The sequence below is a fragment of the Gekko japonicus genome, unplaced genomic scaffold, assembly GCF_001447785.1.
Source record: "Gekko japonicus isolate JY-2015 unplaced genomic scaffold, Gekko_japonicus_V1.1 scaffold2178, whole genome shotgun sequence".
In the NCBI taxonomy this organism is placed as follows: Eukaryota; Metazoa; Chordata; class Lepidosauria; order Squamata; family Gekkonidae; genus Gekko; species Gekko japonicus.
In genome coordinates this window covers 93,502-117,932 of record NW_015173203.1, presented here as the reverse complement: position 1 = coordinate 117,932, position 24,431 = coordinate 93,502, and the positions used below count along the sequence as shown (strand labels likewise).

General features: G+C 45.2%; 1 protein-coding gene across 1 annotated transcript in view; it reads left to right on the top strand.

The window, feature by feature from the left end:
- The window catches only part of WDPCP (WD repeat containing planar cell polarity effector), a gene marked incomplete at its 3' end in the record, with an annotated part of 206,145 nt that overhangs the window by 112,794 nt on the left and 68,920 nt on the right, over positions 1–24,431 (top strand). The window contains exons 7-8 of the mRNA XM_015422667.1: positions 8,830–8,944; positions 20,375–20,508. Of these exons, the coding sequence (XP_015278153.1) occupies positions 8,830–8,944; positions 20,375–20,508 (249 nt within the window). The remainder of the gene's footprint in view (positions 1–8,829; positions 8,945–20,374; positions 20,509–24,431) is intronic.

The window sequence follows — 24,431 nt, the reverse complement described above, 5'->3', positions numbered from 1 at the left end:
TCCGGAGGAGCAGAATCTCTGGAAGCATAACAGTAGGGTGGAAGTTGAAGAGAGCTTCAAGGCAGTCTCTTCTCTCTCTGAGTCTTCTCAAGCTGGCTATTCTACATAGGTATTCTTGACCATTTAGCCAATAGAAAGCTGTTACTAGAATAGATCTCTGAATTGCAAGCTGTCAACCACTTTAAATGACAGTTCTCAGCTGCTGTAAGTTAATCAGTTCTGCCTAAGCAGCAATTCTGATAACAAGCCAGCAGGTGGGGGTGATGACTTCTATAGTCAAGAAAGCTAACACTTAAAGGAGACCAGTTTCTTGGCACAGAGTTAGAAAGGATCCTAGAGGTCACCTACTCCAACCCCCTTGGCGCAGTGTGGGAATTAGTCTACTTCATGGAGTGCATGCTTTTAAAAAAAGTTTTAAAGTGATTGAAAAAAGCATTTACGGGAGAAATTATTTGAGGCTGTACCTTCAAGAAAAGGGGCAGAGCCCCCAAAAGCCCCACGGCAGTGACGGACCTGGACCTGGGTGCCCTGACTGGATAGCCCAGGCTAGCCCAATCTCATCAGATCTTGGAAGCTAAGCAGGTTTGGCCTGGTCAGTGTTTGGATGGGGGGCCACCAAGGAATACCAGAGTCACGACACGGAGGCAGGCAATGGCAAACCACCTCTGAACATCTCTTGCCTTGAAAAACCCCACGGAGTCGGAGTCGCCATAAGTCAGCTGTGACTTAATGGCAAAAAATTTAAAAACCCAAGTCAAGCCACTGACCCGGGCCTGCCGTTGCGCTGCTGTTTTTGTTGTCTATCGGTCTGTGTACGAGTCTCACTTTTTCGTCCGTAAGCCACTTTAGGGAGCAAAGGAGGGGTAGAAATGCTTAAATAGAATCCTGAAAAGTAATGCAAAGGATCCTTTGTATGGGAAGAGAGGAACTGCATCATATTATATCTGCCGTAGCGGGGAGTGCTCCGGGATGAGCCTGAAACCCTCAGACAAAGAGCGGCACTCAGAGGGGATCAGTTCATAATTAGGAACATCAGGTAATCTCATCAATGGGCTTTTTGCCACAAAAGATGCTCCCCGCTGTCAGTAATGTATCCGGCTTGTTTAGCATTTCGGCTGAACTTGCCTAAGTGCCATTAGTACGTCTCTTACCTCACCCAGAAGTCATGCCTGCCTTTTGGCCAGCCGTTTCTGAGTCCCATTTCCTGTTTCCTTTATGGTTTTGCACTTGCCTCTGTCCCCCCCCCATTCCCCAGCCCAAAACGTATCTCATTGGCTCAGTCTGAGCCTGTGCCTGGCCCTGGCTCCTCTCTCCCCTTAGCTTAGCCGCCCAGGATGGAAATTATTTATGTGCCCCACAGAAAGCATCCTGCCCCAAAGTGATTGTTTACTTGCCTTATCTGGTTTGGCAGTTGGCTCCCTTCCTCGATCGCGACGACCTGGCTACAGTGATCCACGCAATGGTCACCTCGAGGCTAGACTATTGTAACGCTCTCTACATGGGGCTGCCCTTGTTGCAAATCTGGAGGCTGCAGCTAGTGCAGAACGCTGCTGCCAGGCTACTGATGTGTCTCCCTAGATGGGAGCACATCCAGCCGGTGCTCAAGGCGCTGCACTGGATGCCAATAGCATACCGAACTCGCTTCAAGGTGCTGATCAAGCCAAACCGCCTAGGAGCCTGAATTTGCCTGAGCCTGCATGACATTTTACGCCATCTTGGTTAATAATCACTGAGTGCACTTTATTCTGAGATCCTTGATTGTTTAAATGTTTTAAATTTTTTAACAGTGTTAAATGTTTAAAGTTTTAAATGTTTTGACTGTATATGAACGTTGGCACACTGTGCCAGGCAATGTGAGCCGCCCTGAGTCCGCTTGCGGGGAGGGCGGGTTATAAATACAACAAATAAATAAGTAAATTGTAAGCGCCTTGAGCCCTCATCTGGTGTACAACATGCAGTCCTGCTTTTTCCTCTCCTGAATTTGCTTGCTACCCAGCTGCTTGGACCCCCCAGAATTGGTAGCGGCCTCTCCACTGGATCCCAGGATCAGTAGTATAGTCGCTGGGAAGATATTAGAGCAGATTTTAAAGGGATCGATCTGTAAGCATCCGAAGGACCACTTAGTGATCCGTGGAAGTCAGCATGGTTTTGTCCCCAGCAGATGTTGTCAGACCAACCTGGTTTCCTTCTTTGATCATGTGACAAGCTTACTGGATCGTGGGAACTCTGTTGATGTGATTTACCTGGATTTCAGTAAAGCTTTTGATAACGTTCCCCATGACATTCTGATGGGCAAACTGGAAGACTGTGGGCTGGACTATAGGACAGTTCGGTTAGAGTCAATGGCGTTTCATCAGATTGGAGGGAGGTGTCCAGCGGGGTGCTGTAGGGCTTGGTTTTTGGCCTGGTACTTTTCAGTATTTTTTATCAATGATCTGGATGAAGGGGTAGAAGGGTTACTCATTAAATTTGCTGAGGATACCAAATTGGGAGGAGTAACAAACACCCAAGAAGATAGAATTAAAAATCAGCAAGACCTGAATATTCTGGAGAAGTGGGCAGTTGCAAACAGGATACAATTCAACAAAGATAAATGCACAGTATTATACCTGGGCCACAAAAATGTCAAGCACAGATACTGGATGGGGAATACATTTCTGGGGAGTAATGTATGCGAAAGAGATCTTGGGCTAAGGATGGACTGTAAACTAAATATGAGCAGTCAGTGTGATGTGGTGGCAAAAAAGGCAAATTCAGTCTTGGGTTGTATTAAAAGGGCCATAGCCTCAAAATCGCAGGAGGTCATAGCCCCTCTGTATACTGCCTTGGTCAGGCTGCACCTTGAGTACTGTGTGCAGTTCTGGAGGCCTCACTTCAAAAAGGAGGTGGGCAAAATCGAGAGGGTGCAGAAGATGAGGATGATCAGGGGTCTGGAGACTGAGCCCTACGAGGAAAGGATGTTTAGCTGTTTAAAAAAAGATAAGAAAGACTTTGGTTTTAGGGAAGAAAATAATGAAATAGAATGGGCATGGTTTGAGGGTGAGAAAAAAATTATCTCGAAAGTATATAAAGTACTATTAAAGTGGTATACAGAAGAAGAGGTAGTCAAGGAACAGATGATAAAATGGGCAATAAATATGAATACAGAGGTAACAATAGAAACTTGGGAATTTTTATGGAAAAATGCCTTGAAAATATCAACATGTAATAATATTAACGATGAAAATTGTTATAAAATGTACAGATGGTATATGACGCTGAAAAAAATTGCTTATATGAATAAGAACATGTCTAGCAAATGTTGGAAATGTAAAAAGATGGAAGGTTCATTTTATCATATGTGGTGGACATGTGAAAAAGCGAAAAAATATTGGGCAGAGGTACATGGTGAAATGGAGAGAATTGTGAAATGTAATTTTTAGAAAGAACCGGAAATTTTGCTTTTGGGATTGAAAATGGAAGAAGTCAACGTAGCCAAAAGAACATTAATGTGGTGTATGATTACGACAGCTAGAATAACATATGCCCAGTGTTGGAAGCAAGAACAAATACCGGAGGTGGCCGACTGGATTAAGAAACTACTTTTTATGGTAGAAATGGACAAAATGACAAGAAAATTGAACAATAGAGATGCAGAGGAATTTTTTGAAGACTGGAAAGATTTAAAAATGTACTTAGAAAAGTATTGGGATGTAAAAGACACACTTTTTTGTTTTGATATATATTGATAAAGTGTTACCTTTAGAAATAGAGTAGAAATAAAAGATGGGAGGGGAAGTAATAAGGTGATCTGAAGATCGAAGCACTGTGGGAAGCCTGGAAAGGGGGGGAAAGGGGGGGAGGGTAGGATATAGGGTAGAAATATATGTATTACAAAAGTTGATGTAATATGGATATATCCTAATAAAATGTTTAAGGGTTGGGATGTCATTTGGAGGAGGGCAAGGAGCTGTTCCAGTTGGCAGCAGAGGAGAGGACCTGAAGCAACGGGTTTAAATTGCATGCAGAAAGGGTATCGGCTGGATATTAGGAAAAGCGTTTTCATGGTCAGAGTGGTTCAAAGGTGGAATCAGCTGCCTGAGTGACCACCTGGGAAGCAGTCTACCTATTAGATGCCCTGACTTGAATAGCCCAGGCTGTCTCTATCTCATTAGATCTTGGAAGCTAAGCAGGGTTTGCCCTGGTCATTATTTGGATGGGAGACCACCAAGGAAATCTAGGGTCACTGTGCAGAGGTCGGGACTGGCAAACCATCCCTGAACATCTCTTGCCTTGAAAACCCTAGGAGGTCTCCATAAATTGGCTGTGACTTGACAGCAAACCCCCCCCCCCACACACACTATTAGATAATACAAGTGACTTTTACCTGCAAAGATCTTCCTAAAGACTTTTACCTGCAAAGATTCAGCAGCAGGTCGATACTATCCACACAACTGGTCTGGAGTTTCGGGCTGGGTTGTCACCAGTATGCTGATGATACCCAGCTATATCTGTTGATGGGCGGCAGGGCAGATACCGTCTCGCTAAACCTGGCTGCCGGGGTGGCCGCCATGGTTGGATGATTGAAGCGGAGTCATCTGAGACTAAATCCTTTGAAGACAGAGTTCCTGTGGCTGGGGAGGGGGCAGTCCAAGGTCAGGGTACCAGCTCCCAGGTCTTGACGGTGTGCCTTTAACACCGGCACCAACTATCACAAAGGTTGCCAGACTGGTGTTTTTGCAACTGTGCCAAGTCAGGCAGCTGGCCCCCTACCTCTCCCATTCCAACCTAGTCACAGTGATCCATGCAACCATCACTCTAGGTTGAATTACTGCAACTCGCTCTACGTGGGGCTACCCTTGAAGCTGACCTGGAAACTACAGCTTGTCCAAAATGCAGCAGCACGCAGGTGCATACGGTACCCCAACAACAGCACATATCCAGTCGGGGCTTCATCAGTCGCATTGGCTCCAAGTTGAGTACCGGATCTGCTTCAAGGTTTTGGTTTTGATCTATAAAGCCCTACACAGTCTGGGACCAGTGTACCTGCAGGACCGCCTCAGAATCTACTGGTGGTCCCTGGCCCAAAGGACATCCGGCTCTTGCCTGGTGGAACTCTCTACCTGGTGATATCTGTGCCCTGTGGAACTTAAGAGAGCTCTGCAGGGCTTGCAAAACAGAGATGTTCCACCAGGCCTATGGTCGAGGATAGCAATTGTTTACCATCATATCTGGCCCTGATCTCCCCCCCCCCCCCCCCAGAGAGGAATTAATAATTTACCTATGCCATCAGAATATTCTTTAATGTTGCAATTGTTCAGAATGTTAATTTAAATGGGTTTTAGACTTAATTTTCTACATGTCTGTAAAACTGTGTTTTAAACAATGTTGTACACCGCCTTGAGCCCTTTGGGGGAGGGTGGTATAGAAATTCCAAAACAAAATTCTTACACTCTTCACGTTTGTTTCCTTGTTTTTGTGTTACTTGATGTTTGCAGCTTGGTATTTTGTCTGCTAGTGCTATGTAGTACCTAGTTGCAGTACCTTGCTATTTTGGTAGACATGATTGTTTAAAAAAAAGTAATGCTGTTTTCTTTAATACTATGGACTGCTGACTTTTTCCTCCACGGCTTGCAAACCTGCCTGCTTTTTACTTCTAGGGATTTTTGTTGTTTAAAAAAATGTTTTTATTTTATATTTGAAGGGCAGTTTACAAGCACTAATCAAACATTGCCTAGCTGTAAGTTCACATTATCAACTGGGGAATAAATTGCGATTTTATCTAATCCAACTGCATCATAAGATTCGACTGAAGTTTTGAAAGATGGCAATGAAAGCAGGAAGACTGTGACCGTGTCTAACATTTTTACTAGGACAGAACCTTAAAGGACGTCTGCCATGACCGGTGGAACTTTAAAAACCTTCCAAATGATCCTCCAAAAGCACACTCATTCGATTTTGCAGAAAGGACTGAAAACTGTGTGTTTTGGCTTTGATTTTAGTGTTTATGTCATTTAAGAAGAAATTCTAGATCTTTATTTGCAAAGATTTAAAACACCTGGAGTAATAATTCCACTGGTGACTATGACAAGAAACTGTGCAACGGCTCTGACCCGGATAGCCCAGGCAAGCCCGATCTTGTCAGATCTCGGAAGCTCAGCAGGGATGGGAGATCTCCAGGGAATACCAGCCGTCGGGAGGCGGGGGCAGGCTTTGTTCAGCCACCTCTCTGAATATCCTCCAGGCCCCCAGTAGGGGTCAGTCACCAGAGGTCACCATTACTTCCAGACGCACACATACATGCACATATGAAAAATACAAACAAACAAAAAACCCCAAAAGAAAGAAAAAAAGAAACCGTGCCACTGCTGAAGGCTGTAGGCTTACGTATTATTGTACCAGAGAGCACAGTTCTTTCAAACTTTTCTCATCTGGCTACCAACTTTTTAAAGGGCAGACGTCTGTTGCCCACAAACCGTCAAAAAAATATATTCCTGCTTGTCCGTTATCTCCCACCTTGTTTGCTTTAAAATAATGTCAGTAAACAAAAAGAACTGTGCACCAGGACTGTGCATAAAATCCAGTTATTCCTCTTATTATAAGCAAATTAATGTACACTGCAATACTGTATGCACACAAGGACTGTACCGTACAGATGAATACACAAAATGTCTTCTTCAAAGGATGTAGAGAAGTGTGAGTATAGTAGTTCGAAGTCACACTATTCAGAACAACTCTTTTAGGTGTTCAGATTTAGTCCACAAAAAATTCTTTCACCATGCAGATCTTCCTTCATTCTCTGACGTGAATGCTAGCTTGCTTATTTATTTATTTATTTATTTATTTATTACTTTCGACTTTTATACCGCTCCATTCCCGCAGGCTCAGAGTGGTTTACATAGTAAGTTACTTCTCCACAGTATATGGGGGAAGGTGACTGCCTACCGGCACCCAGGCAGCAGGGCTCCGTTGTTGTTGTCCGGCTCTTCAAGTGGGCTCTGTTGTTGTTGTTCGGCTCTCCGAGTGTTGTTGTTCGGCTTTCCACCTCCTGGAGCCTCGGTGCAGGTCTTATTACAGCGACTCCCTCTGGCAGGCTTCTCCTGGTGCGCGGCCACATGCCAACCGCAGCTCCGGCTCTCGTCCTGCTGGCTCCGCCACGCTGCACCGCCGTGCTTATACCAAACACGTTTCCCATATGCTTTCTCAAATAACGGATCTGATTAAATTTTGTTCCAGGTGTATACTCTGTTACAGTTTCACCTGGGACACAGTCCCCTGAAGTGGATCGCGCTGAACAGTTGCGTCATCCAACTTTCCCCGCCCCTTCCTGTTTCAGCCTCTCATCATGCTTAGACAATTCACTTACTCCATCAAATTCCATCAGGGTCCTTAAACAAATTCAAGTGTGGTGTAGAAATCTGCTACTCAGAATGTGCCCAAATGTAGAAGAGGAGGAGGAGATTGGATTTATACCCCGCCCTTCACTCAGAGTCTCAGAGCGGCTTACAAACTCCTTCCCCTCCCCACAACAGATACCCTGTGAGGTAGGTGGGGCTGAGAGAGCTCTGAGAGAACTGTCCTTGAGAGAAAAGCTCTGACAGAACTATGGCTTGCCCAAGGTCATCCAGCAGGTGCAAGTGGGGGAGTGGGGAATCAAACCCGGTTCTCACAGATTAGAGTCCGCGCACTTCACCACAACACCAGACTGGATTGGAACCAGTACTGACATCAAATCACACAGCCATAGCATCAGTGAATAATCGTAGTGGTGGAAAGCACCATCAAGTAGCAGATGACTTACAATGACCCTGTAGGGTTTTCAAGGCAATCAGAGGTGATTTTCCATTGCCTGCCCGGGCATAGTGACCTTGGACTTCCTTGTTAGTCTCCCATCCAAGTACTAACCAAGGCTGACCCAGTTTAGCTTCTGAGAGCTGGCAAGATCAGGCTAGCCTGGGCCGTCCAGGTCAGGGCCGAACAATCATATTATCAAAATAAATAAATAAATCCGAACCTAAAAAGGTTAAACATCTGTAGTATTACAGTGTGAAATTACTTTTGTTTATTAAAATTATTCATATACTGCTTTTTCGAATGCAGCTGTTCGAAACAAGACAATTAAAAACAGTTCAGTACAATCCACCTGGCAATACGAGCTAATTTCGGAATAGTGCAAATACCAAGAAGGACAGAAAACTCACAAACATGGCAAAACTAAGAACGGCAAGTGTGTATGGAATTAAATTAGTCACCATGCCAGTGACCGTGCGCAATTCTGTGGCCCCGCTTTCTCAGTCCCCCTTCCCCTAACCATTCTGGTTCTGAACAGGGTTTTCCCAAAATACATTTTACCGTTGGAGTATGTTTTTCGTTACCATCGTGCTCAGCCCCATGAGCAACTGAACGCTTTAACCGATGTGTAGCGCACACAAGCATGGGTTATCAAGTAGCTCCACCTTACCAGTTTGAGTCTGTTTGCCGTGGTGTCTCTTTGCTTATCCGCATTTCACAGGGCAGCAGCGTGGGGAGGGATTTCAACCATGAATGGCAACATCTGCAGTTACTATTTTCCATGCAAATTGTGGGGGGAATTACATCCTATAGTGAAGCATTTCATGCATACTTATAGTAGGCATATACAAAACTCTAGGTATGTTTTACCTTTTCCTTCTCTCAAGTAATTTTCCCCCCACTAATAAAGATCCTGCGGTGCATCTAATATGTTTTGTCAGCCAAGCTCTAGTGGATGAAATGTATGAAAATATAGATAGTAAGAAGGTATTATGGAACATGCCATTTTCTACTGATGTCATGTCTCTCCCCCCCTTCTTCCCTCCTGTCTGGCTTCAGCTCCTCTTTCATTCAGGTGTGCTGGTGTCCCTAAGCCTTTCTGGGCCGCAGCTGGAGCGAGTGGTGATTGACAGGACCCTGGTGGGGAAGCTCATCTCTGACACCATCAGTGACGGTAATTATGCCCATGTGCCATTCAGTTACCCGCATTTATAGCTGGAAGAGCAGGAATAGTGTGTCAACAGGTAGACCAATTATTATCACTGGGGACTTGCAAACACGGTAAGTAATTGCACATAATGCCACAGTTATCACTCCTCCCCCCCCCCCCCGGGCCAAAACTACTTTCAGAAGAATATTTGACTTTAGAGTTTCTGGTCTTACCGGCACTTACATTTATTCTCTGTCAGTTCCTTGTATTATTTCGCCCCCAAAGGTATTACAGTCTAGCACAGGTAATCACTGTTGTTTTCTGCTCATTTGATTGTTTTTCTAGGAAAGCTACTCGTAACAGACTAACGTAGGCACAAATGACAGACCTGCTGTGCTTTCCCATGTCTAGGAGCTCACTAACAAGGCTAGTGCAGATGGCTTTGATAATAGGACAGTCAGGCTTGGTTATTTAAGAAGAAGAAGAAGAAGAGATTGGATTTATACCCCGCCCTTCACTGCCCAAAGGTTTCTCAAGAGTGGCTTACAAACTCCTTTCCCTTCCCCTCCCCACAACAGACGCCCTGTGAGGTAGGTGGGGTTGAGAGAACTCTGACAGAAACTGCTCTTTTTTCAAGAACAGTTCTTATCAGAACTAGGGCTTGCCCAAGGTCATCCAGCCAGGTGCAAGTGGAGGAGTGGGGAATCAAACCCGGTTCTCCCAGATTAGAGTCCGTGCACTTAACCACGACACCAAACATATTCAGCCAAATACTGCTTATTGTACCTCAGTGTCACTCTCTAAGGACATGGGTGGGAAGCTTTGTCCAGTTCTACTAACTGAGAGCTGTTTTGGGTTGTTGTTTTTTACCTGCAAAGCATGGCTCCTAGTCCAGGGGTCTCCAACCCTTTAAAGTCTATGGGCACCTTTGGAATTCTGAAAGGAGTGGTGGATGCAAGTACAAAATGGCCGCCACAGGAGGTGGAGCCAGTGACAAAATGGCCACTGCAGAAGGTGGAGCCAATGACAAAATTGCTGCTGCAGGAGGTGCAACCACATACCCAGAGGAAGCCCAAGTACAGGGGAGAAGAGGGATCATTTTAAAAAAACACTAGAAAGAGGAGAGTGATGAAAAGTTAAACCCACACCATTGGTTAGCTGCAACTGAAAACATTGCTGTATTCTGCACCGCCAGTCAGATCTCCAGTGGCCAATCAGAAGCCTTGCTGGCCAAGAACACCGCAGGGCTCCACTCACTTTCTAAAAACACTTGATGGATGCCAGGAAAGGTGTCGGTGGGCGCCGAGGTGCCCACGAGCACCATGTGGGGAATCCCTGCCCTAGTCATTATCTGTGGCCCCTTTTCCATTTCTTATCCATTGAAGGAATGAACCCGAAGGAATGGGTTCTGTATTACTATGTTAGCTGTGAGCCACCTTGAGCTGGTCTCTGGAAAAGCGGCACATAGAAGCGGCATTGAGCAGGGGGTTAGACTAGATGGCCTGTATGGCCTCTTCCAGGTCTGTGATTCTATGATTCTATGATTTTCTAAATAAATAAAAGGGTATCAGATAAAATCCTAGAGGATGGCTCTGTGTTCGACTCTTACCTGGGGTAGTTAAATAGAACCTCCATAAACGTCTCTGAATACCAGTTGCGGGGGTGAGCAATAAACGGGCCTTTCTGCCACAGTCATGACATTGCTGGAACCATCCGGCTGGGCACTCTTGGGAATAGCATTCTGGATTCGGTGGGGGTCTGGGCCATCGCTGCGGAAGGCTCACGTTCAGTGCAAAACCATTTCTGCTTCACTGGAAGTCTGGGATTTTAAAGTTCAGAAACTGTGTGCTTGTTTTTGTGTTTGAAGCCTAATCTGCTGCCTCAGACCATTTCCGCAGTAGTGAAATTCCCCGCATCGATGTTTTTAAAACTGCGTGTTGTGTGAAATTTTCCGCAGTGGATTTTTCGTCACCAGGTGCAAATCCAAAATTTTCTCCTTCTCACCCCACGTTTTTCAGAATCCCCAGTTTTAGTGAGTTCCAAAAACGCGGGGTAAGAAAACGCAGAAATAGTCTCAATATAACAGAATCTATACATTTCCTACGACCATAGACTCAAACCTTTTTGTCATTCATGCTTTTCACTTTAGAACTGTATGTGCTTAGAGACAAGGGGGGCAGTCGAGTAGCATTTGGGTTTCTGCTTTGATCGTTCTACATGTCAGGATTTAAAGCTAGATCACTTTCATGAAGTGGCGGCTCCTGGTGGAATGAGCTCCCAGAAGACATCAGGGCCCTGCGGGACCTTTTACAGTTCCGCAGGGCCTGCAAGACGGAGCTCTTCCACCAGGCCTTCGGTTAGGAGCCGCCACTGATAAATGAGCTGTCGGAAACTGAACATGTTATGGCCCTCATGTTACAACTTTGGACACTGGCCTTCCTACACCAGATCATTTTATAGCACTCGCCATCTGCACTGACTAGCACTTTATGTAAAATGTTATTTATGTTGTTTATGTTATTTTTTGTTGTATTTTATTGTTTTTATTGTATTTTAACTTGTTGTACGCCGCCTTTAGCCAGCTTGCCCTGGCAAGGCAGGATGTACATTGAAACGAATAAATAATAATTAATAAATAAGAGGAAGCTACAGTTTTCATCCAACCTGCCCATCAGACTATTTCATTTTAACTTGAGGATATTTTCCCTACTTTGAGATCACTGTCACAGGTGTTCAAAGATGCTGTTGCAGAAACAGAGAGAGAGAGAGAGAGAGAGGAAGGAAGGAAGGAAGGAAGCGTTTATAGCTCTCCAAGTCCAGATCACAGATTCAAGAATGTCTACCAAAAAACATTTTATTGTTGATTTGAAATTACGAAAGATTCAGTTTAACTAAATACACAGGATTCTTCAGAGGTGCTTACGGCCTGCATCAACAGAGGGGTTCTTTCAGAAATTTTCAGCACTTATGTGCCACCACAGCTCATTCAGCAGAGGCAACTCTATGAGAATGCCAAAATCCTCTCCCACACCAATCTTCAGTAGCCCCATAGACAGATATTTTTGGCTGGTGGGGCCGGGGCGCTGGGGCAGGGGAGCGGGGAACCTGATTAGATTACCCAACAGCGTGTGAGGTGGGGGGTAGTGAAGGAAAGAGAGAGAGAGAGAGAGAGAGAGAGAAGGCATGCCTAACAGTTGATTGGCAGTGAAACTGACCAGAAGTGAAACTGACCAGAAGCGGAAGGGTGTAGTGGTTAAGTGCAGGGACTCTAATCTGGGAGAACCGGGTTTGATTCCCCACTCCTCCACTTGCACCTGCTGGATGACCTTGGGCAAGCCATAGTTCTGTCAGAGCTGTCCTTGAAAAAAGAGTAGTTTCTGTCAAGAGTTCTCTCAGCCCCACCTCCCTCACAGGGTGTCTTTGTGGGGAGGGGAAGGGAAATGAGTTTGTAAGCCACTCTGAGACTCCTTTGGGTAGTGAAGGGCGGGGTATAAATCCAATCTCTCCTCCTCCTTCTCCTTCTTCCTTCCCCAACCTCCCCACCCTGCTGGGGAGAGGCGCACTGGGGGTGGGGGTCTGGCATTCTCCTGGGGTGGGGCTCATCTGTGGTGGGGCTCTGTCCCCAAATGCCCCACCGTGGCTATGGGCCTGGGTCTCAGAACAGTGTGGTGAAGGCTGAAGGAGCTATAGAGCCCTGGGTGTGAGGTAGACCCCAGAGTGGCAGTAAGGTAACACAGGGCTGCACATTCGTAGAAGGTATTCTTGTGGGCTCCCAAAATAGCTCATTAGAAGAAGAAGAAGAGAATAAGAGATTGGATTTATACCCCGCCCTTCACTACCCAAAGGTGTCTCAGGGCGGCTTACAAACTCCTTCCCCTTCCCCTCCCCACAACAGACACCCTGTGAGGTGGGTGGGGCTGAGAGAACTCTGGCAGAAACTGCTCTTTTTCAAGAACAGCTCTTGTCAGGAGGACTATGGCTTGCCCAAGTTCATCCAGCAGGTGCAAGTGGAGGAGTGGGGAATCAAACCTGGTTCTCCCAGATTAGAGTCTGCACACTTAACCACTACACCAAACTGGCTCTTAGGAGCCATCATCCTTGTGGCAAGCAGAGGCTGTAGGTTCCACTAAGAGGGATGCAAGCAAGAAGGCAAATGTCAGCTTTCCACCAATAACCAGCTGACCAACGGCAAAAAAGAAGAAAAGGACCTCTGTCCTCAAAACACACAACAAACTGGATACAAAAACAAGACAAACATAAGGTATTAAGAATTCCCCAGAAGCCCTGGCATTGAAACCGGACATATATACCAGAGGAGCCCCTTGTGCAGTGGAAAGGCACAGAAACAGAAATAGCATATCCTGGGTCCATGGTTTGAGACCTCTATGGGCCCAGGTACCAGACAGTCCTGGGAGGAATCCCAGGCATAGTTGACATGCAACATCAAACACAACTACTGGGGATGGGTCTCTCCGGCACATTGGCTGCCCCACACATCAGACATTTTGGCCAGTAATCTCCCATAAATCATCTTCCTGTTGCATTCAGGGGGCTGATTATCAACACGGGCTCCCATTCATTTTATCAAGCTTAATATCTACTCTCCTGTTATACTGGCTCTACAGCTGATCAGATGCCAGCAGTGATCTTGGGTAATGTGCATCTTACAGAGCTTTCCCGTTCCCCTTCTAAGAACATATACAAACATTGGACAACCCCTAGGCGCATCCCAGTGTGAACTGCACACTAATGACAGCTAAGAAGGTGGGAACTGATCCCTATCTTCAAATAAGCTGAAGAAATCATCTATTGACAAGCTCTCCTAAGGGTTACTTAGAAGGGGGGGGTGTACTATCACTCACCTTATCAAACCCTTTAGGCTGATCTTGAGATGGAGAAGGAAGTAAGGGAGATGACTAAAGAAGATAATGTTCATCTTTGTGGCTTCTGCACAGCTCCACATTGGACGGCATGATTGCAGGCCAGCCTGAGAGGTGCTTCCAAGCTTTTTTGAAGAAGCTTCTAGGCTCTGGAGCGCTCCCCCTACCTATATAGTCTATAGTGATCCCTTTTCCCGCCCGAAGAGTCACATGACAGTGGCGGGGCGAGCACTCCTCCCCTCAGTTCTCTCCTTGCTGCCGTTAGGAGAGGAAGTGCTTCTTTCCACGGAGCCTTCTGAAGAGTTTCAACCTACAAATCAGTAGGATGGCTCTTTTTAAGAAATACGGGGAGTGTGGAGCAAAAATGGCACAGAATGATGATCATTCGTCTTGCCTCCTATATGTGCACGAAGTCCACAATACAGCCACGTGGCCAGCTTGCTGATGCCTTACTCCTAAGCCGCGTGAAGGGAGAACAGCAAGACTCAAAGCTGCGCTTTCGGAAAAAAGCACTGGGCGCTCCAGATCCCCGTGGAGAAAACCAGACCCGGATGGACAAGGGGGTGAGGGCCCATTCGGTGACTTCAGCACTGACACCCTCGTTATCGGAATCACATTCCCACACCTCCGCCCCATGATCAGCATCGGAACCGATTTTTTAAGGGTTTTTGGTATGAAAGCCTGGGTTCATATTCCACTTAAACACAGGCACAAAGGAGGTCCGGGCGGGGTGGGGGGTGGAACCGATTATCCATGTCACTGCAGCACTCCTTGACTCGAGATCATCAAGCTTTCCCATGTCAGTCCCAATGGTCACTATCTCCTCAGAACTGAGCTTTGATGCCAATGATCTTCAGATCAAAGTCACCTCCATGCCAAGACTTGAGGTCAACTCAAGGCTTGAGGTCAACTCCTTCATGCGTCTGAAGACCCCCTCACCACCGAGAAGGGCATCACATCATGATCCCTGGACTCCTCGGAAGACAAGGTCTTCTAGGTGCCTCTAAACACGACACTGGCACCGAGAGGCAAGAGACAAACAGAAAAGCTACAACCACCTAATCAGCGGTCATCTCAACAAAATCCATGAGGTCTGTCCCCGTTTATGATGTTGCCACAGTGGGCATAATGGGCATCTCTGAAGGTTCCATATCCATGGCAACCTGCCAAAGAAACCATGAAACCCAGACAGGTTCAATAACTTCAGTACTACTCAGAAGGGGCTTCTCCACATCATGGCTCCGATCTAGAGGACGCATTCTACCCAATGTCAGAAGCAGGCTCGGAGAGCACGTCAGTGCCATCCCTTGAGGATATGGTCACTGACCCATCAGCCCCATCACTGATGGAGGACTTGAAACTCTGTTTGGAGCAATTAATCCAAATGGTGAAAGCCCTGGGTTTGGAGTTTAATGCGTTAGAACCACAACCTTCTATCTATAATGAAGGTCTTATACACTATTGATTTGGGGCCTATGGCACTCCCTTGAGAAGGAACCTATGAAGCTGAGTGATAAAGCAAGCCACCAGTTTTGAGGAAAATTGGGACTAGAGAACGTTCCCTACTGGTCCCCTCCAGAGAGAGAGGGGAGTGATATGAAAGGAGAAATTGAAGAACTCCTTAGTATTAACAAAGCTACACACACACTTCTCCAAGGGGACTTGTGAAGTGGTTAAGGGAAAGACTAGGTGTCTGGAAAAGCCTCACCAGACAGTGGAGAGAGCCAGATGGAAGAAGAAGAAGAAGAAGAAGAAGAAGAAGAAGAAGAAGAAGAAGAAGAAGAAGAAGAAGAAGAAGAAGAAGAAGAAGAAGAGGAGGAGGAGGAGGAGGAGGAGGAGGAGGAGGAGATTGGATTGATACCCCGCCCTTCACTACCCAAAGTAGTCTCAGAGCGGCTTAAAAACTCCTTTCCCTTCCCCTCCCCACAACAGACACCCTGTGAGGTAGGTGGGGCTGAGAGAGCTCTGACAGAAACGGCTCTTTTTCAAGGACAGCTCTTATCAGAACTGTGGCTTGCCCAAGGCCATCCAGCCAGGTGCAAGTGGAGGAGTGGAGAATCACTCCCAGATTAGAGTCCGCGCACTTAACCACTACACGGAGAAAGTCTTATGTATAACCACGGTTTGTAACAGGAAAAGTGGAATACCAAATGGTCTCAGAGTACTAGAGACAGTATGTGTCCAAGTGTGTGTGTAGCTTGGCCAGTAGTTAGAGTCAACCACCTGACCATCTGCAGCTGTGTTATCTTAATGGGCAGTGGGTGTGCATGGCAGCTCAGTTAATCACATCATGGTCAAGATCTATCGTTTACTTGAGGATGAGTTTCGAATGATGCTGCTAGAAGGTGGGGGGGATGCCTGTGTGATGGAGAAGAGGCTTCTCCGTGGCGTTTGTGCAGAAATGTCCAGGCTCCCTCTGCAAAGCATGGCTTTGCTGGAAGTCTAGCTGCTGGCTCCATGTGGCTGCGATGTCAGGGAGGCTGGCACACCGTCTACCTTGGTTTGTAGTATCTTTGGAGATGCAGGGATGGATGGCATCGAGTGTTCCATTGGTCCACATCCGGTTTAACATGCTGCTTCAGTGCAAGGCTTCCCTTGGCTGGGCACATGTCTTCTGTCCAGTAGGTTGGCTCCGTCTCATGGTCACCATTCAGTCCATTTTTCCTGGCACACTCATTGTACAGCTCAGCTTAGAGTCATATTTCATGTCTGTACTTTATAAGATGCTTGCAGTGCAACAATAGACTGTTGCTTTTTGTAGAAGTGGAGGATGGAAAAGAATATGTTGACTCTAAGGGCATTAAAAGAATTTTCTTCAAATATTACGCAAAATTGTTCCAAGGTAAGAAAACAGATGTGGAGAAAATAAGAGTATATTTAGAGAATGTGTCATTGCCAAAGATTCAAGATAAATTTAAAGTACTTCTGAATGGAAGAATTCAGAAAGAAGAAATAGTTAAAGCAGTAGAGGAAACAAAGTTGGGAAAAGCACCAGGACCGGACGGATTTACTGAAAAATTTTATAAAAAGTTAAAAGAAGAGTTGGTGCCGGTTCTGGAGTTGCTTACAAATGACATAAGAGACACAAAAACAATACCTGAGACATGGAAAGAAGCAAACATTGCTTTAATTCCTAAAGAAGGCCAAGATTTAACTAATGTGAAAAATTATAGACCGATTTCGCTCCTGAACAACGATTATAAAATATTTGCCAAAGTTATAGCAGAAAGGGTGAAGAGTTATTTACAGAATGCGATTTCTGAGGAACAAGCTGGATTTTTACCAAATAGACAAATAAGAGACAATTTAAGAATAGTGATGGACGCAATTGAATACTATGATAAACATCTGGAGAAAGAAGTAGCCTTTTTGTTTGTGGATGCAGAAAAAGCCTTTGACAACTTAAACTGGGACTTTATGTTTCAAGTGTTTGACAAAATGGAGACTGGGCAACCTTTTAGGAATATAATTGAAGTGATCTATACAGAACAAAGAGCAAAACTGAACGTAAATAAAGAACTAATTGATCACTTTAAAGTACAAAAGGGGACCAGACAAGGTAGTCCGCTTTCCCCACTTTTGTTTATTTGGGTTTTGGAAATACTGCTGGGGAAAGTGAGAGAAGATACTGAAATAAAAGGTCTCAATCACCGAGGCTACGTATACAAATATAGGGCATTCGCAGATGACATGATGTTTATTGTCGAAAATCCAAATGACAACTTACCCTTGTTGATGAAGCGAATATCAGACTTTGGAGAGCTGGCTGGTTTTTATGTGAGTAAAAACAAAACCAAAATGCTATGTAAAAATATGACTAGAGTCAAGCAAGCAGATTTACAAGAACTGGTACAATGTGTGGTAGTGAAGAAGACTAAATATCTCGGTATAGAATTGACAATGAAAAATACTGACCTTTATTAAAATAACTATGAGATGTTATGGACCAAAATATTGCAGGACCTCAAGAAATGGGACAATATGAATCTATCTTTATTGGGAAGAATTTCAGTGGTCAAAATGAATGTTTTACCACGGTTGATGTTTCTGTTTCAAACTATTCCAATACTGAAAGAAATTGAGGTCTTGAATAGATGGCAACGAGAAGTGTCAAAATTTGTCTGGGCAGGAAGAAAACCAAGAATTAAAATGAAGATATTATGTGATGCCAAAGAAAGAGGAGGTCTGCAACTACCAAACCTGTGATTATATTATGAGGCAGTTTGTCTGACTTGGTTGGAACAATGGGTTAACTTAGGCAATAAAAAGCTATTAGCATTGGAAGGACATGATTGCAGATTCGGATGGCATGCTTATTTATGGTATGAAAAAACCAAAATGGATAAATTTTTTAAACATCATTTTGTAAGAAGAGCATTGTTTGGAGTATGGGCGAGATATAAAAGGTTTTTTAATGAAGCAAGACCACTTTGGATTGTGCCAGCAGAAGTCATTACACAATATACGAGACAAAGAGGTGAAGAGTTGTTGCCATACAGAGACTTAATAAAAAAAGGTGGGGTCAGAATGGGTAATGAAAGAACAGGAGGAGATACACTTTAAATATGTTTGGTTGGGGTTATTTACAGATTCGAGATCTGTTTAGAACAGACAAAAAAGTATGGTTTTAGAGAAGAGAAAAATGAAATAGAATCTGTATCGGAGAGTAGAGGGAGAAAAATGACTTCTAATATGTACAAAATTTTGTTAAAATGGTATACAGAAGATGAGACAGTAAAAGAACAAATGCTCAAATGGGCTGTTAATATGAATAAGGAGGTGACTATGTCATCTTGGGAATATTTGTGGAAAAATTCTATTAAGATATCAACATGTACTAATGTTAAAGAAAACTGTTATAAAATGATGTACAGATGGTATATGACACCAAAGAAAATAGCAAATATGAATCAAAATATGTCCAATAAGTGTTGGAAATGTAAGAAACATGAGGGTTCATTTTACCATATGTGATGGACATGTGAAAAAGCGATGGACTTTTGGACAAAAGTTCATATTGAAATGCAAAAAAAATTTAAATGTACATTTAAGAAAGAACCAGAGATTTTACTGTTAGGATTGAAGTTGGAAGAATTAAATGTAACAAAAAAGACTATGTTTTGGTATCTGATAACGATGGCGAGAATGGTGTATGCACAATGTTGGAAACAAGAGAGAATACCAGAAATCACAGAATGGATACAAAAAGTGCTATTTATGGCAGAAATGGACAAAATAACAAGAAAATTGAACAATAAAGAAGATCAAGAATTTTTTGAAGAATGGAATGACTTTAAAGACTATTTAGAGAAAAACTGGGATGTGAAACAAAATTTACTGTATTTAGAACAATATTGATATAGAGTGATGTTATCTTGTAACTGATAAACAATTGTGAAACAAATATAAGAGTGTAAATGAAAGAAGGGTAGAGCACTGCGGGAAGCCAATAGTAGGGGAGGGAAGGAGGGGGAACATGGATATTTGTCAACTGAAATTATATGTTAAATGTGTTATTATATCCAAAAATAAAAGTTTTGTGGGGGGAAAAAAGAAATGCAACCCTTTCTACCCTCCTTTCTCATCATCTGCCTAGTAGTTTTGGATGAATGCTTATAATGAACTGCTTTTTTCCTTCTAATGTATGAAATCGTATTTCGCGAACGAACTTTACTGTGAGACTTTGTTTTTTTTGCCATCAAGTCACAGCTGACTTACGGCAACCCTGTAGGGGTTTTCAAGGCAAGAGATGTTCAGAGGTGATTTGCAATTGCCTGCCTTCGCATCGTGGCCCTGGTATTCCTTGGTGGTCCCCCATCTAAATACTAGCCGGGGCCGACCCTGCTTAACTTCGGAGACCTGACGAGACTGGGTTACTAGCCGGGGCCATCCATGTTGGGGCAGTGTTAGACACACAGGTCTTATGTTCTGCCCGTAGCAATTCTTTCTTCATACAGTAATCTGTTGACAATTTCCTAGACTTCAAGAACTGCCCACTTTTGATTGGTGTGATTCACTCCTGGAGTGTTGTGATTCAAGGATAAGGGGGCAGATGTCATACATAAAATATCTCCAGATTTGTCTCTTCCGGAGCTCAGCAGCGACAATGAACCTAATTGCTGCCGTTGCAGCTTCTGCAGTCTCAGCGGTGCTGGGGTGGCTTTTTTTTTTTTAACATTTATGCTTGGCTGCATAGTGAAAACACTATTTCTGTTTAGCCAATGAAAGCAATTGCAGAAGGGGGGGTTACGCTGCAGAATCCAAAAGGACTGAAGGAAGGATGAATATGGATATAGAAGGAGAAATATATCGTATCAGAGTCAGGATGTGGTAACACGATAATTTATTCAGCTTTACTTCGTCTGAGTCCTCCCCTAAGCTTTATTTCTCATTTCCGACAAGGCCCCGAACGAGATGAAACCTTGATGTCTTTTAGGAGATTATAGAAGCCCCAGTGTAATATCTTAAAGCATTGCCTAGAAAATGTTGCTTTTCAGTGGAGCGTTCAGTAACTTGTTTTTTTGTTACTGGTGACCGATATTACAATGCTGACACTTTTTGTGTGTGTTTTCAGCCATACTTACCGACAGTTTCATGATCTTGTCGTTTTGGGAGCAAACCAAGCTGTGTTTCGTTTATTTCGCAAAGAAGGCCGGTTCTCCTGACGTCAACAAAAGAGTCGAAAAACTCTCATCCTTGGATTTTAAGGTATGACCATTAGTAATGTTAGAGGTCGACCATAGTTTAACATTTAAAAAGGCAAAAATGATTTTGAATTCCTATTTCGGATGAATGCTCATAATGGAATGCTCCCCCCCACTCCCCCGTTCTAATGAGGAACATGGAGAAAATTAGGTTAGTAGTTCCAGTTTAGAGGAGTCTTTAAACAGTCACAAAAGCTCCAGCAGGAACAGTAGAACAGTAGTACAGAGCAATGCTCCCTCTAAGCTGTGGAGTCTTGTGAGCAAAAATTCTACTTTGTGAGCTACTGGCATTAAAGCTGCGAGTGAGCGATTTGGCTGCTGCGTCAGTTAGTTTGATTTGGAGTTTGCTTCCTGAGCTAAGACAAAAATGTGTGAGCCGGAGGCTAAAAAACTGTGAGCTAGCTCACACTAACTCATCTTAGAGGGAACACTGGTACAGAGTAGTTCAGAGCCAGTTTGGTGTAGTGCTTAGGAGTGTGGACTCTAATCTGGAAGAACCGGGTTTGATTCCCCGCTCCTCCACATGCAGCTGCTGGTGTGACCTCGGGTCAGTCACAAGTTCTCTCAGAGCTGTTCTCTCAAGGGCAGTTTCTGTCAGAGCTCTCTCAGCCCCACCTACCTCACAAGATGTCTGTTGTGGGGAGGGGAAGGGAAAGGAGATTGTAAACTGCTCTGAGACTCCAACTGAAGGGGGGGTATAAATCCAATCTCCTCCTCCTCCTCTTCTTCTTCTTCTTCTTCTTCTTTTCAGACAAACCAGGGCTGTATAAACTCTTATGTAGGCATTCCATGTCCTGACCTAGACGGCCCAAGCTAGCCTGATCTCATCAGATCTCAGGAGCTAAGCAGAGTCAGCCCTGGATAATATTTCGGTGGGAGACCACCAATGCTCCCTCTAAGCTGTGGAGTCTTGTGAGCAAAAATTCTACTTTGTGTGCTACTGGCATTAAAGTTGTGAGTGAGCGATTTAGCTACTGCGTAAATTAGTTTGCTCTGGAGCCATCCTTCCTGAGCTAAGACAGAAATATGTGAGCTGGAGGCTAAAAAACTGTGAGCTAGCTCACACTAACTCACTGGAGACCACCTAGGAAGCCTAGGATCAGTATACAAAGGCAGACCGTGGCAAACCACACCTGTCCTGGTTCAGTCAGGCACCTGGGGCAACAGGCAATAGGCAAAAGTCCAAAAAACAGGTCCAGGATCCAGGCACCAGCTAGTCAAAAGTCCAAGCATTAAACCAGAAGGGTAAATTCAAAGAGGCCAAGCCAGGGCACAGCCCAGAAGGTTGAAGTGCACAGAAGTCTAAAGCACACAAGATCTGTGGCCCAGTTGCTTCCATGCTAGCTCTCCCTTTTCTGGCTGCTTTTCTCAGGACTCATTCGAGGCCAGGTGCAACTCCTCAGCCTGCTGAGTCATCCAGGGTGCAAGTCCCCAATGGCTGAGGAGCCTACAGGGCTGTCAACCCTGATCCTGCAATGACTACGCCTCACAGGCAGAGGTCGCCCTGTGCTGGACTGCCAACCGTGCACTAGGGCACCCCTCCTATGCCTCCCTTCGGGCCACCTTCTCCGGCATTCCAAAGGCTCTGGCGACCCCAGGGGTGAGGCTGGCAGGTGCAGGGCCTCTGTTTTGACTTCCTGGGCTGCAGGACTGCGGGCATGGCGGAATTATAAGCAAGACGGGGCAGTTCTGCACAGCAGCCTGAACTGGCCTAGGCCTCTGTGTGCTCCAAACTCCTGCCTTGACAGGGAGGGGGTTCTTATCCTAGTAATACAATGACTCCAGTCAGAGCCTTCTGGTCAGAAAAGGAAAGGGTCTGGGTTTTGTCAGGACCACCCGATTTCTGGACTGACAGCCAACCTGGACTCTAAAGGTCTTTAACACCAGTGTTTGAGATGCTAAGGCCCCTCTGCCAACACCATCGTTAGGTCTTGCCAGAGCAGCCGGAAGGCGTTCCTAAATAGATAATAATTCCTAAATGAATTATCAGTGCTCTGTTTGTTTATGAGAGCCAGTCTGGTGTAGTGGTTAAGTGTGCGGACTCTAATCTGGGAGAACCGGGTTTGATTCCACACTCCTCCACTTGCACCTGGCTGGATGACCTTGGGCAAGCCATAGTTCTGATAAGAGCTGTCCTTGAAAAAGAGCAGTTTCTGTCAGAGCTCTCTCAGCCCCACCTGCCTCACAGGGTGTCTGTTGTGGGGAAGGGAAGGGGAAGGAGTTTGTAAGCCGCTCTGAGACACCTTTGGGTAGTGAAGGGCGGGGTATCAATCCAATCTTTTCTTCTTATGAGTATCGGTTTGTCTTTTCCCTTCTGTAAGATGAATACTGAAAGGGCTACTGGCTTGAAAATTTGTGCAGTGTGGTTGTCTTTCAATAAATCATAGATACTTTGGAACAGGTTTTTTCCCCTTCTCTCAAACTATGGGGGTTCCTGCCAGTTTCAACCCACTCCCTTTTCAAGCCAGGTGGGGATGGCTTTCCTCCTGGACTCTTAATTCCCCCAATAGCAGACTGCAGGGTGCGATCCTCCGTTTGCACCCGATGGAGTTTCCACCTTGTCTGGTGGGTCTTCCTGCAGCATCCGAGGGATGGGACCAGCCTCCTCCATCTCTTCCTCATCGGAGGAGGTGTTGGCAGACAGGCCCACAACACCACCTCCAAATGTCTCTTGCCTTGAAAACCCTACCAGGGCGGGGGTTGCCATAAGTGGGCTGCGAGTTGAAGGCAATTCCCATCCATCCACCAGGCGTTCCATAGCACATGATCCTAGAAAACTTGAGGGCCCACCGTGGGTTACTTATCTAAGGCATTCCTTGTGCACACAGAGTTTTGGATTGTGCTTCTGATACAGAGGCAGCCTGGCTGATTACGGATCACGACCGCATGGACAGATCTGGAGCAGGGTAGAAAAATTAAAATAATGCCATACACAAAGCACATTATGACAATGTTCTTTGCATAGAAGCGCATGGGGGTGGGCGGGTGCTAGGCAAGTGACAAGGAGCCCCACCCTTCCCGCCAGTAGTTTGTCCGTGTGCTTAGTGTGTGTGTGATAACACTACATGACTGCTCGTGGAGGAGTCTTGCATGAACAAAAACATTTTGGGGCTCAGAATATAACTCCTGGGCCCTGCGTACTACTTAGCTTGGAGGCGTGCGCTTAGAACCTTGCCCCTTCTGGTATCAATTTGTGATTCTAGAGAAGACCACGGCAGTGAGGCGGTGCATGAGGGCCGAGCTAGATAGGATTGTGGCTCTCTAGAAGTGCTTCTCCAACAGTGTTCTTAGAATCCCCACTTCATTCAGCTCAGCTGTGTGTGTTCCAAAGTAAATTGCACAGTGTGACTTGTCTATTGGTGTAGTGATTAAGTGCGCGGACTCTAATCTGGGAGAACCGGGGCTGACTCAGGGAAGCTCCTCCCAAGCTTCCGGTGCGGCGCTATGAACAGACGTGTATCAGGCTTCTCCTGAACCGTCCGTCTCCTCTTTGTTCCTTTGCCCCCCCCCCCCGCTGCAGTGGGGGTGCCTGCTCAGCCTCTCGTAGGGAGGGGGAGTAGCAGGGGGCTTCTTCGCCCCCCTCGCAGACTGCAGTCGCGGGGGAGTGGGCATTGTGCCCCGAAGCAGGAGAGAAGGATCGGAGGAAACATGGCCACCATGTTTCCATTAGCAGCGACCAGCCGGGTTTTTTAATATTTGGATTTAAATTTATTATGCTGCAACACAATGAAGATAAAGTGAGTTCGAACATGTATTACTACAACGAACTGAGAAGATTTTTTCAGTAATATTAACCCTCTTTAAAAATGCCCAAAACTGAGAAAAAGCGGCGAGGAAAAGGAACGGGACAATTATCAGTTGGAATCTTTATTTTCGGGGGGGAAGGGAATAGTCTGTTGGTGAGGATTTACAAGAAAGGATTGTCTT